The sequence below is a fragment of the Pinus tabuliformis genome, chromosome 5_2, assembly GCF_031772625.1.
Source record: "Pinus tabuliformis cultivar Carrire ecotype Pingquan chromosome 5_2, CPIR1, whole genome shotgun sequence".
NCBI lineage: Eukaryota > Viridiplantae > Streptophyta > Pinopsida > Pinales > Pinaceae > Pinus > Pinus tabuliformis.
Window position 1 is genome coordinate 668,953,053 of NC_142306.1, and position 12,507 is coordinate 668,965,559.

General features: G+C 34.9%; 1 protein-coding gene across 1 annotated transcript; it reads right to left on the bottom strand.

Moving 5' to 3' along the window:
- Nucleotides 1–7,173: 7,173 nt before the first annotated feature.
- LOC149160847 (receptor-like protein 51) lies at nucleotides 7,174–10,494 on the bottom strand. Its single transcript, XM_089436801.1, has one exon. It carries the CDS (start codon nucleotides 9,827–9,829, stop codon nucleotides 7,925–7,927), a length of 1,905 nt encoding a protein of 634 aa, XP_089292927.1. The 5' UTR covers nucleotides 9,830–10,494; the 3' UTR covers nucleotides 7,174–7,924.
- Between the last annotated feature and the right edge of the window lie 2,013 nt (nucleotides 10,495–12,507).

A 12,507-nucleotide genomic window follows, 5' to 3' on the forward strand; every position in this document is an offset into this window, starting at 1 on the left:
GAACAAAATCCCCACTGGATCCAATCTTATGAAAAGGGCCTTCGCAGGCCCATCCTGGTGTGTATTGTGTAGGCAAGCGGAAGAAACAACCCTCCATTTATTCCTTACCTGTTCGACCACCAGAGATATTTGGGCACAGGTCATTCAATCTCTAAACATTAATGCAGACTGGCAGGGGGTGGACATACAATCGGCGTGGGATCAGTGGTGGATCTCAATGGCGGCAGAAAAACCCCGGAATCTCCCCCTCTTGGTTGCCTGGTATATTTGGAACAGGAGGAATGCGATCATTTTTTAGAACAGTACTGTAAATTGGAACCTCCTACCCCCCATCATTTGTGCGACATATGCAGAGTTACCTAATGTGACCAAACAGAAACAGCCCAAGAGCATCACTCCAAAACAAATAAACAAAGAAGTGTCGTGGGCTTTCTTTGATGGGGCAGCCCAGCGGCAAGGATGCGGTGGTGGCATCCTTCTTCACCTATCCGACTCACATTACTTCCAGATATGCTTGGGACTTGGTCCCGGAACAAACAACCATGCAGAACTTATGACCCTGCGTCATCTTATATATTTTGCCATGACCAAAAACTGCCAACAAATACAAATATATGGAGATTCAAAGACTGTGGTTGATTGGTTTAACAACAAGTCCATTTGTCATGCATATTCTTTGAAACATATCTTGGAAGAAATTGTTTTTTTCAAAACATTTTTTGACCAGATAACTGTTTCTCATATCTACAGGGAAAGAAATGCAATTGCTGACCGGCTCTCGAAAGAAGCGGCGGATCGTCCTCTAGGCGATTGGTTGATCGAGGAATTCTCTCCCACAGGGACGCACAGATTTTATCACAGACCATATATAGATGGACCACTTCAGTGAGGCAATGGCCTCAATCAGCAATTTTGATGAACATAATAATTTTGCTTATATTCTTGTATATATCTCAGTATATCACAGTATGATCTCATGTACAACAACTATGCACTTTTTATGATGGACACAGTACCTATCTCAGTATCCCAATGGGAACCTTATGTATTTATTTTTTGCTTTTTGAATAGTGGCGACCAACCACATTACAGCATATGCCTATGGGCATCAACAGCATGTAGTTTCTTATCAATAGAAATTATGAAATATATATATTGCAGTTTTAATATATAAATGGTTTGTCCATTGATATAAAAATATTTGAAAATTTTAAAGAATTAAGTTTGTATGGATAATTTATTTATTTTATTTTAAAGAAGAATAAAACAAATTTACAAATGATTTTATTTTTTATTTCAAAAAATAATCAAAATTTTATATAATAATAATAATTTAATTTTAATATTATCATCGAATTTCTCTAAATTTAAATTATGAAAATGAATTAAAATTTTTAATATTTTTACAAAAATAATTCATATATCAAATACTAATAAAATTTTCACATTTTATAGTTATTTTTTGTGATTTAAATGTTCTCTAATTATAATCACGAATATTTTTTGTGATTTAAATGTTCTCTAATTATAATCAAAAATATGTAATGTGTTTGACATATTATACCTAATAACCAGTTTAATCAACCATTCATTACATTTTTCTTGGTCATCACATAAATTGAAAATATAATTCTTAAACAGTTACATACAGAACAACCTGGTTACTTATCTGATTGCCTTTACTTATTAATTTTTACTTATCTGATCACCTCTACTTATTAATTTTCTTCTAGATAATTTTTAACCCAAAGAGACTCAAACTTGAGTATTATTGGTATAGATAGATTAGCTACAAGTTTCAGGTCAAAGAGTTTTCTGCCACCATTCTTGAAGAATTTTCATTCTAAAGCAAACAACTACATTTTTCAATGGGTACTAATGAGGTTAAGGGAAACAATTGAAGGATTGAGTTACCTACCTAAACATGTTACATGTTCAGTTGTTTATTCCTTTAACTTATACATACATATCCTGAATGGTAGGGGCTACGCTTCCTTGTAGCATTTGTTAATTTAGCATTGACCAATATAATTTATAATTATTTATGCAATTTTCCCCATAAAACAATTTTAAGTTGAAGACCCTAAGTTGCCCTGCAAAATAAAACTACAACATGACAAATTGAATTTTATTATTTTTATTACTTTTAATCTTTTATTATTAATTAAACCAAGATTTAAATATTTACACTATAACATCTCCACCGTACTCAGTTCTATATTACTTTTAACCTCTATTATTTTTTTATCCTTTATTATTTTTTAATTAAGCTGACATATAAATGTTAAATGTTAAACATTTACATCTAGACATCTACTTATACTAAACTACCCTATAAGCACTTAATTAATATAAATTCACCCTCATTAAAACTAAAACTAATAAGATCATTCTTTCTGACGTCATAAAAACTAAAAATTTATGATAAACATCGTAATAACTTTCTCCTTCGGATCGTTCTTTCTGACACCACATTCAGAGCAGTGAGAAACTTAATATGTTAACTAAGTAGTCAAAGTCGGACTGAAATTTTAATTGATAAAACATCCCAATAACCCTCAGCGAACAGATAATACCTTCTGACACCACATTCAGCATTGAGAAACTTAATATGTTTCAGCGATCAGATAATACCTTCTGACACACATTCAGCATTGAGAAACTTAATATGTTAATGTAGTCAAAGTCAGACTGAAATTTAAATTTGGCATTGACAGCTTCATAGGCAAACTCAAATTATATGAGGAATAGAAATATATATATATATATATCTATTTTGAGACATATATATCTATTTTGTCTAATATCTATTTTGAGACAGTGGGAAAATCTATTATAATTGAGTTGTCAAACCAGCAGTGAGGACAGTTATCACTGGCTGCTATTCACACATACTGGGCTACTCATCAATGTTATTGAAGGAAAACCACTCCCTAGAATTACCTTGCTAGTGATCAGTAAGGGGCAGGCTAAGGAGCAGGCTTTCACTCCTGCCAAATACTTGAGTCTTGGGCTGTTAACCTGTTTCCTGATGTCCGAGAAAGACAAACTCTTAGCCACATACTCCAGCCCCAAATATGGAATATATATACACACAAGACAGAATCACATTGAAATATATGAATTCTTAATTTTAAGATAATTCTCTACATTCAAGATACAAAATTCGTAAATTTGTAAGGCTCTAAATAACTTCCCGGCTCACTCGCCATCATTATAGGTCAAAACATCATTATAGGTCAAAACCTGTGAATGGCTCCAGAGTCCCCATATGTTTTTCCCCTCTTCTAGGGCTGTGCTTGATGGTTCGGAAACTGACTTATCCCCTCATCAATCTACTAGCAAATGGGTAGACAACAACAACAGATCAATTTCCCTCTGAAATCATCTCCAAGTCAAGAGCAAAATCAACTTCAAACACGCAATATTTGTGAGTTGCCAAGCCAGCTATCCTAAAGCTCCGAACGATGCAAATGCAAATTCTGAAAAATGAAATGACGGTTTTCTCTGGCTCCAAATAGTGCAAATACAATTTTTGGTAAATAAATAGTGGGGGATTTTAATAAATAGTATCTGTTTTTAGCCCTAGGCCTCGCCAGCAGGCTAACGTGTCTGTCACACAAACTGAGCAATCTCGATTCTAACTATTCCAAGTCACAAATTTCAGTCTAACTTGGTCAAATCAAACTGTGACCCAGCCAACTGACCCCGTTCACTCTGACATAATTATAACAAGCAACGCATTTAAAACTTAATAATAAAAACTGATCAACTTGCAGTCAGTTACTCACAGTCTTGTCTTTCTATGTCCACACATGCCTCGCTGAAAACGTTGACGAAACGGAAATGAATATGATTTACCCCGAAATCTTTGTAAACAATGAAACTAACAGCCAAAGCCTGAGATCTTACTATATCTAAAACTTCTACCAAATTTAGCGACTTGATTACTATCTATGGAAATAAATTACCAACTCTAAATTAATCTAAGTGTTTAAGAGAGAGCATGAGAAATTACTTCATCTGTTTAGCTCAGTTGGTGGTTGTCAACGTTTTTGAGTATTTGGTTATTTCCATGCTAACAGATCATGGTTTGAATCCAAGTTTATGCAAACAGATTTAGAGATTTCACTAAATTTCAATCTTCATTGTTCTTCATATATATAGCACTACTATTTTTCTTCACAACCAATTCACTAAGTTTTCTTCTCAACCAGTTTAATAAATTTTAAGGTACGTGCCTGTAGGCCACTGGTTGAATGGTAAGTAGGGATGCTTGCACGGCCCATGTTTGAATGGTAAATAGGGGCGCATACACTAAGAAGATAGAGGTTTAAATGTTGTGTGCAAGTACTGGAGAAAGAGTAGGATGCTGAAACAATTGAAGGATTGAGTTACCTATCTAAACATGTTACATGTTCAGTTGTTTATTCTTTTAACTTATACATACATACCTTGAATGGTAGGGACTACGCTTCCTTGTAGCATTTGTTAATTTAGCATTGACCAATATAACTTATAATTATTTATGCAATTTTCCCCATAGAACAATTTTAAGTTGAAGGCGCTAAGTTGCCCTGCAATATGACAAATTGAATTTTATTATTTTTATTACTTTTAATTTTTTATTATTAATTAAACCAAGATTCAAATATTTACACTATAACATCTCCACCGTACTCAGTTCTATATTACTTTTAACTTTTATTATTTTTTTAGCTTTTATTATTTTTTAATTAAGCTGACATATAAATGTTAAATGTTAAACATTTACATCTAAACATCTACTTATACTAAACTACCCTATAAGCACTTAATTAATATAAATTCACCCTCATTAAAACTAAAACTAATAAGATCATTCATTCTGACATCATAAAAACTAAAAATCTATGATAAACATCGCAATAACCTTCTCCGTCGGATCGTTCTTTCTGACACCACATTCAGAGCAGTGAGAAACTTAATATGTTAATTAAGTAGTCAAAGTCGGACTGAAATTTTAATTGATAAAACATCCCAATAACCCTCAGCGATCAGATAATACCTTCTGACACCACATTCAGCATTGAGAAAATATTTTTCAGCGATCCGATAATACCTTCTGACACCACATTCAGCATTGAGAAACTTAGTCAAAGTCACACTGAAATTTAATTTTGGCATTGACAGCTTCACAGGCAAATTCAGATTATACGAGGAATCGAAATAAACTTATATATATATATATATTTTGAGACAGTCGGAAAATCTATTATAATTGAGTTGTCAAAACAGCAGTGAGGACAGTTATTACTGGCTGCTATTCACAAATGCAGGGCTACTTATCAATGTTATTGGAGGAAAACCATTCCCTAGAATTACCTCACTAGTGATCAGTAAGGGGCAGGCTTGGCAGGCTTTCACTCCTGCCAAATACTTCTGGGTCTTGGGCGTTAACCTGTTTTCTGATGTCCTAAAAAGACAAACTCTTAGCCACATACTCCAGCCCCAAATATGGAATATATATATACACACGAAGACAGAATCACATTGAATTATATGAATTCTTAATTTTAAGCTACTTCTCTACATTCAAGATACAAAATTCGTAAATTGTAAGGCTCTAAATAACTTCCCAGCTCACTCGCCATCATTATAGGTCAAAACCTATAAATGGTTCCAGCGTCCCCATATGTTTTTCCCCTCTTCTAGGGCTGTGCTTGAAGGTTCGGAAACTGACTTATCCCCTCATCAATCTACTAGCAAATGGGTAGACAACAACAACAGATCAGTTTCCCTCTGAAATCATCTCCAAGTCAAGGGCAAAATCAACTTCAAACACGCAATATTTGTGAATTTTCAAGCCAGCTATACTTCAGCTCCGAACGATGCAAATGCAAATTCTGAAAAATGAAATGAGGGTTTTCTCTGGCTCCAAATAGTGCAAATACAATTTTTGGGAAATAAATAGTGGGAGATTTTAATAAATAGTATCTGTTTTTAGCCCTAGGCCTTGCCAACAGGCTAACGTGTCTGTCACACAAACTGAGCAATCTCGATTCTAACTATTCCAAGTCACAAATTTCAGTCTAACTTGGCCAAATCAAACTGTGACCCAGCCAACTGACTCCGTTCACTCTGACATAATTATAACAAGCAACGCATTTAAAACTTAATAATAAAAACTGATCAACTTGCACTCAGTTCCTCAGTCTTGTCTTTCTATGTCCACACATGCCTCGCTGAAAACGTTGACGAAACGGAAATGAATATGATTTACCCCGAAATCTTTGTAAACAATGAAACTAACAGCCAAAGCCTGAGATCTTTCTATATCTAAAACTTCTACCAAATTTAGCGACTTGATTACTATCTATGGAAATAAATTACCAACTCTAAATTAATCTTAGTGTTTAAGAGAGAGCATGAGAAATTACTTCATCCGTTTAGCTCAGTTGGTGATTGTCAATGTTTTTGAGTATTTGGTTATTTCCATGCCAACAGATCATGGTTTGAATCCAAGTTTATGCAAACAGATTTAGAGATTTCACTAAATTTTAATCTTCATTGTTTTTCATATATATAGCACTACTATTTTTCTTCACAACCAGTTCACTAAATTTTCTTCTCAACCAGTTTACTAAATTTTAAGGTACGTGCCTGTAGGCCACTGGTTGAATGGTAAGTAGGGATGCTTGCATGGCCCATGTTTGAATGGTAACTAGGGGCGCATACAGAAGATAGAGGTTTAAATGTTGTGTGCAAGTACTGGAGAAAGAGGTAGGATGCTGCTACATCAACCCATTTTACTGTTTCTGCTACCAATTTAATCCTACACAGAAATTGTTTTATTCTACATCCAACCCTCCATTCTGTCAAATTTAGTATTACTGAGCAATGTTATTTTTTATTATATAAAACCTCACACTGCCCTGTTATTGAACAGGGCGTTAAATCCATTTCTTTGCTATTCCAATTCTAGTGTTCTATTGTGATTATAATCATAATGCGAATCCTAGCTGATTTACCAAAGGCTAATGATCACTATAGCCAATGTTAAAAGGCTAATGATAGTAGCTAAGCTGCTTGAATGAATGGAAAAAATGTGTTGACATAATCAAAATTTTATGAGACAACCTTTATAAATCTATGAACGTTACGAGCTATATATGCAAACAACTCTCAGTTACATAAAGCTTCAAATGCTTACTCCATGATTCATAATGCACACGCTAGAACAAATATACAGACATAAAGCCTAGTTATGACAGGATCAGATCAAGCCAATGCCCTGACGGTTAAAGAAATCCCAGCTTAAGCTCCTCTTATGGAAATATAGCACCCCAACATCATCTAACAGTCAGTCCTCTGACCAGCTCGCCTGCTAATGCTCGGATTTTTCCATCATCTTAGTCAATACGGGCTACTATAATTCTCCCAATAAGTTAAGGGGCATGGGCATCAAATTCAGCATTGAGCTGTATCAAGTAGGTAGGGGGATTCAGGAGAACGACTGTGGACAAAGCACTTGAAAACAAGAGTTGAAGAATTGAAAATTGTACCTGTGATGAGTTTCGTATTACTATCTCTAACCATAACAAACCTATAAGACACCTTCAGTACCAGCCTCTAATGCAGAACTTTTTAAAGTTTACCATAAATCCCTCTACTCAATAACCTTGAAATAATGCTCATCCGTTTGACATATCTGTCCCGCTTAACAATAAACCATGCCAAACCCAATCAACCATTGGAGAGCCAGAGTTGCTTGTATGATAAGAATGGAGCTATTCTCGCCCAATCCAATAGCTGAATGAAACTACAAGGTTGAATCACATAAAGCACTAAAAGTATTCACCCTTGTTTCTATACAAGCACGGGCCTCTTGGGCACAATGAATTATAAAATACATTTGTCCATATTTCAATCCAGAAACTGTGAATCAATCTCTGCGTGAACACCATCTTGATAAAACAACGCAGAAGATTATTAGGGCAACAATAGAAGAAAGTGCAATAGCAACCCCAACAACGATCTTGTTGGGTCCATGATGATGGCTACTATGATGATCTCCATCCCCAGACTCAGCGGAATCTGGTGAATCCGCAGGGGATTCTGAAATTGTTGAACCCGTAGGTACCACAGGCAAGCCAGAGCTATCACATGGAGGAACGCCAAGCTTAAGCTTGGAAGGAACAGTTGTATGATTGTAGCACACATTGGCATTGCCACTTATCTTAAATGAGCTTAGTTTCTTGATAAAAGTTGCATTGAATGGAACAGGACCTGCGAAATTGTTGTTTTCGAGGTTTAGATAACGCAGGCTCTTCAACTCTGTCAAGTAATCTGGAATAGAGCCATTGAGTTGGTTGCCACTCAGATCCAAAAACACAAGTGATGGCATTTCAGATAGCGAAGAGGGAATCGAACCAGAAAGTTTGTTTGACGCCAATGCAAGCTTCTCAAGATGCACAAGCTTACCGACACTGGAAGGTATAGATCCACTCAGCTGATTTGAACTGAGATCTAAAGTCCTTAGATGAAAAAGACGCCCCATTGAAGAAGGTATGGTGCCCTTGAGGTTGTTCCCAGACAAGTCGATGGAGGTAATATTTGCATGCCACAACTTGGGCACAACACCGGAGAGATTGGTCCTAGAGATGGAAACATCTCTAACATGTTTCATATTGCTGAGAATAATTGCAGGTCCGCTAGCATTCACCACCACATCCGACACCGTCAATTTTGTGAGATTATGCAACCTGCTGAGCCAGACCCCGCTCAATCCCTGCACAGACTGATCCTCGAGAGTCCGACCCAAGCTGGAGATGCAGGTGAATGAAGTCAGAGAATCAAGAAGCTTCACAGGGAATCGTATAGGTGACATCGGGCAGTCCATGAATGTCAACGAATGGAGAGTTGACAAGGTTTCCATAGATTCTTTTGTCATATGGGATTCAGGGGAACAGTACTGGAGTTGCAAGGAAATAATGTGTCTTGGTTTTGCAGAGTCACAGACTGTGATTTTCTGCTGAGAGGGCGAACACGGATCCTTCACAGTGGAGACACCTAACGATTTCAATGCAGCTAACTGTTTGGGATCCAAAGCAGTGCCAGAAGATGATATCGGCGATTCCGATGATTCGGAAGGAGATGGAGCTGGACTTTCGTCTGCAGGAGGGGCAGGAGGAGACTTATGCTTAGGTTTGAGTGGCGATGGAGATGGAGATTCAGATTGACCTCCTTTATCTTCAGGAGGGGCTGGTGGGGAAAAATGCTTAGATTTGGGTGGTTCAGGAGATGGGGATGGCGAAGGACCCGGGGTTGGCGATAAATCTAAAGGTGGTGCAGGAGGCGTCCTATGCTTTGGAGCAGGGGGTGAAATTGCATGTGGAGCTTTGGGAGAAGGAGCAGGGGGTGAAGTTGCATGTAGGGTTTTGGGAGAAGGAGCAGCGGGCAAGCTGTGCTTGGGAGCAGCACGGGGTGAAGTTGTATGTGGGGCTTTAGGAGAAGGAGCCGCAGGCGAGCTGTGCTTGGGAGGAGCAGGGGGTGAAGTTGTATGTGGGGCTTTCGGAGAAGGAGCAGCGGGTGAACTGTGCTTGGGAGCAGCCGGGGGAACAGCATCTGAGGCATTCGGAGATGTTGCAGCTGCAATAGCATTTGGTTTCGAAGCACGGGATCCTTGTGAAAAAGACATTGAAGGTAATGGAGTTTTGGCTAGACCGATGGAATACCACTTTGAAGCCGGTGAACTAAATGAAGTGGGTATGAAAAAGAACTGAGCAAATGCCAGCAATAAGAAAAGGGACTTCATTTTTCTCAAAAGGGTACTTCCTTCTCTATCCATAGTTCCAAACCCACTTCAGAATGCTGAGATCTCGGAGTGAAATGAGTTTCTAAATCTAGCTATCAATAAATGCCCGGGAGAGTTTCAAAGTCTCAGTTTCACGGGCTCCTTGCTTGTCTCATAGTTGATATGCTGCATCTGCGTTCATCAGTTCTTCCTAGCTTAAAGGAAGAAAGGAATGAAGACTACATACCTTGCTTAGTTCAGTAGAATGATTCCCTGAGAGTCTGAGTCTGCCCGAACAGGTACATTGGGGACCAGGCTACAAGACTAATGTCCCAGCTTAGCTCTCCTTCATAGAGCTCTTCTCACATACTGACGAGGATACGCGGTAGACAGAAGAATTGCTTTGTTCCCAAACCCAAGTTGGATCTCTGAGCATCAGATTCCTGTGACCTCCTTTTACATGTTCCTTACGGATACTCTCAATGTGGCACACACAATGTGAAGTCGAGGAGAATAAGCGCGTGTGCTGAGTGTGGGTATATACATATTTTTATGTACTTCATAAATTCATAATGTGTATATGTCGAGCAGTTGGAACGTTAAGGGCACTGTTGGCTGTCCGCTGTGTGGCTGACAAAGCTAGTCGCCGATGGCAAGTTATACTGACAGACAGCACTAACCAAGCTGTTCCCACGAAACCGATTATGACTATTGAACATCAAAGTGATGGATCATGGAGTTATATATAAATTTGTCCAAAAAAGCACCTTCGGTTGATCGTTTAAAAAAGCATCGAGTTTGAAATGTCTCCAACACTCTTCTTTTCCGAAATAAACTTTGGGATACAGATTTTTGGATGATGTGTCTTGGACCTGAGCTTTTTAGGGAGGTCTGTCGGTTGATGCGATCTCGTCATATCTTGGTTTAGTTTGTTAACAGTTTGACCGTTTTTAACTCTTGATGTTCCTCATGGGTAGACTAAGTGACAGTTTGGTGTTGAGATTTTGTTTTATATAATATTTTGCGTAATATGTGTGATTTTTATTTATTGTAAATATGATTTATTTAATTTAAACGAAAAATTAGCATCCTTAGTATATTGTTATCAATTTTATAATGAAATAAAGAATGGGGTATTAGTTAAAATATAACGTTTTCAAAAAGTTTATTTTTAAAATATTAAAAATTTTGAAAATGATTTTTTTCTTAAATAGTTTATACATATTTATGCGAAATTTCAATTTGAAAAAAAAAAAAAAATTGTATGAAATTTCAATTTAAAAAAAAATATATTTGTATTTTTTTAATTTTATAACTTATTAAAATTATCCTTTTTAACCTAATTTATTTTTTTATGGTTACAGATTTTATTTTGTAAGGCAATTAAGGTTCGAAATTTAAGATAATTAGAAAGAGATATTAAAAAATTTAATCCATATTTAGAATTAGTGTATCAAAAGTTAAGTGCAACTATGATTTTGATAATTTTGATATTTCTAAATATAGAAGGTAATTCTCTTTAAATCGCGTTTATATATTAAAACTTTTCAAACACATAAATTTTAAAAACAATTTTTTATTTTTATTTTTAAAAGTGTCATGAATGACAATTAAATTGCTACAATGTCAAAACTATAGTGAGCTCGGGAGGCTTCACTCCAAGCTTTTTGAGCATAGGAATAAAATCTTAAATCAAAATAAATAATTTGTTTCTTTAGGTCTAATAGATAAATGTTTAGTCTCAGCAGACGTTAACCACCATCATCATCATCATCATCATTATATTTAATTTTGAAATAAATTTATTATTTTAAAAATAAAATAATAGAAAAAAATTAATTATTTTATTATTTTAAAAATTAATATAATATTTTTTATAAATTGTAATATGTTATTCCATAGGGAATAATTTTATTTTCATTTTTACTCTGCATAAATTTATCTTAATTTTAGATGTATCAAAAGTCAAGAAGGATTAGATTTCAAGGTTTATACTTTGAGAAATTTAATACTTTTTACACTTAATACATTTGAAGTTAAGATGAATTTATATTGATTGTTGATGTGATCTCTTCATATCTTGATATACTGTTTTTTTATTTGTAGTGACAAAGTGACATAATTTGGTATTGAGATTTTATTCTATATTAATATTTTGTGTAACATGGTTAATTTTTAACTTGATATGTTTTAACTAGTTTAAAAAGAAAAATTAACATGGTTAAAATAAAATTATCAATTTTATAATGAATCATTAGATATTGGATAATTCTTAAAATATAATGTTTGCAAAAGTTTATTTTTTAAATATTTAAAAAATTGAAAATGATTTTTTTTCAAAATATTTTAATAGATATTTGTTAAATTTCAATTTAAAAATATTTGTACCTTTTTAATTTTGTAACTTGTTAAAATTATTCATTAACACAATTTTATTGATAGGGTTTGGATTTCATTTTATAAGGCAATTAAGTTTCACAATTTAAGATAATTAGAAGAAGAAGTTAAAAAATTTAACATGTGTTAAGGATTGGTGTAGCCAAAGCTAAGTGCCTTAAATAAAGCATGCTTTTATATATATATATATATATATATATATATATATATATATATATATATATATATATATATATATTATTGAGTTAATAATGTTTGCTAGGGAAACTCAACCAAATCCAAAACTAAAAGATGAGCTAACTTGAGATTGAAAACACAAATACCTATATTGAGAT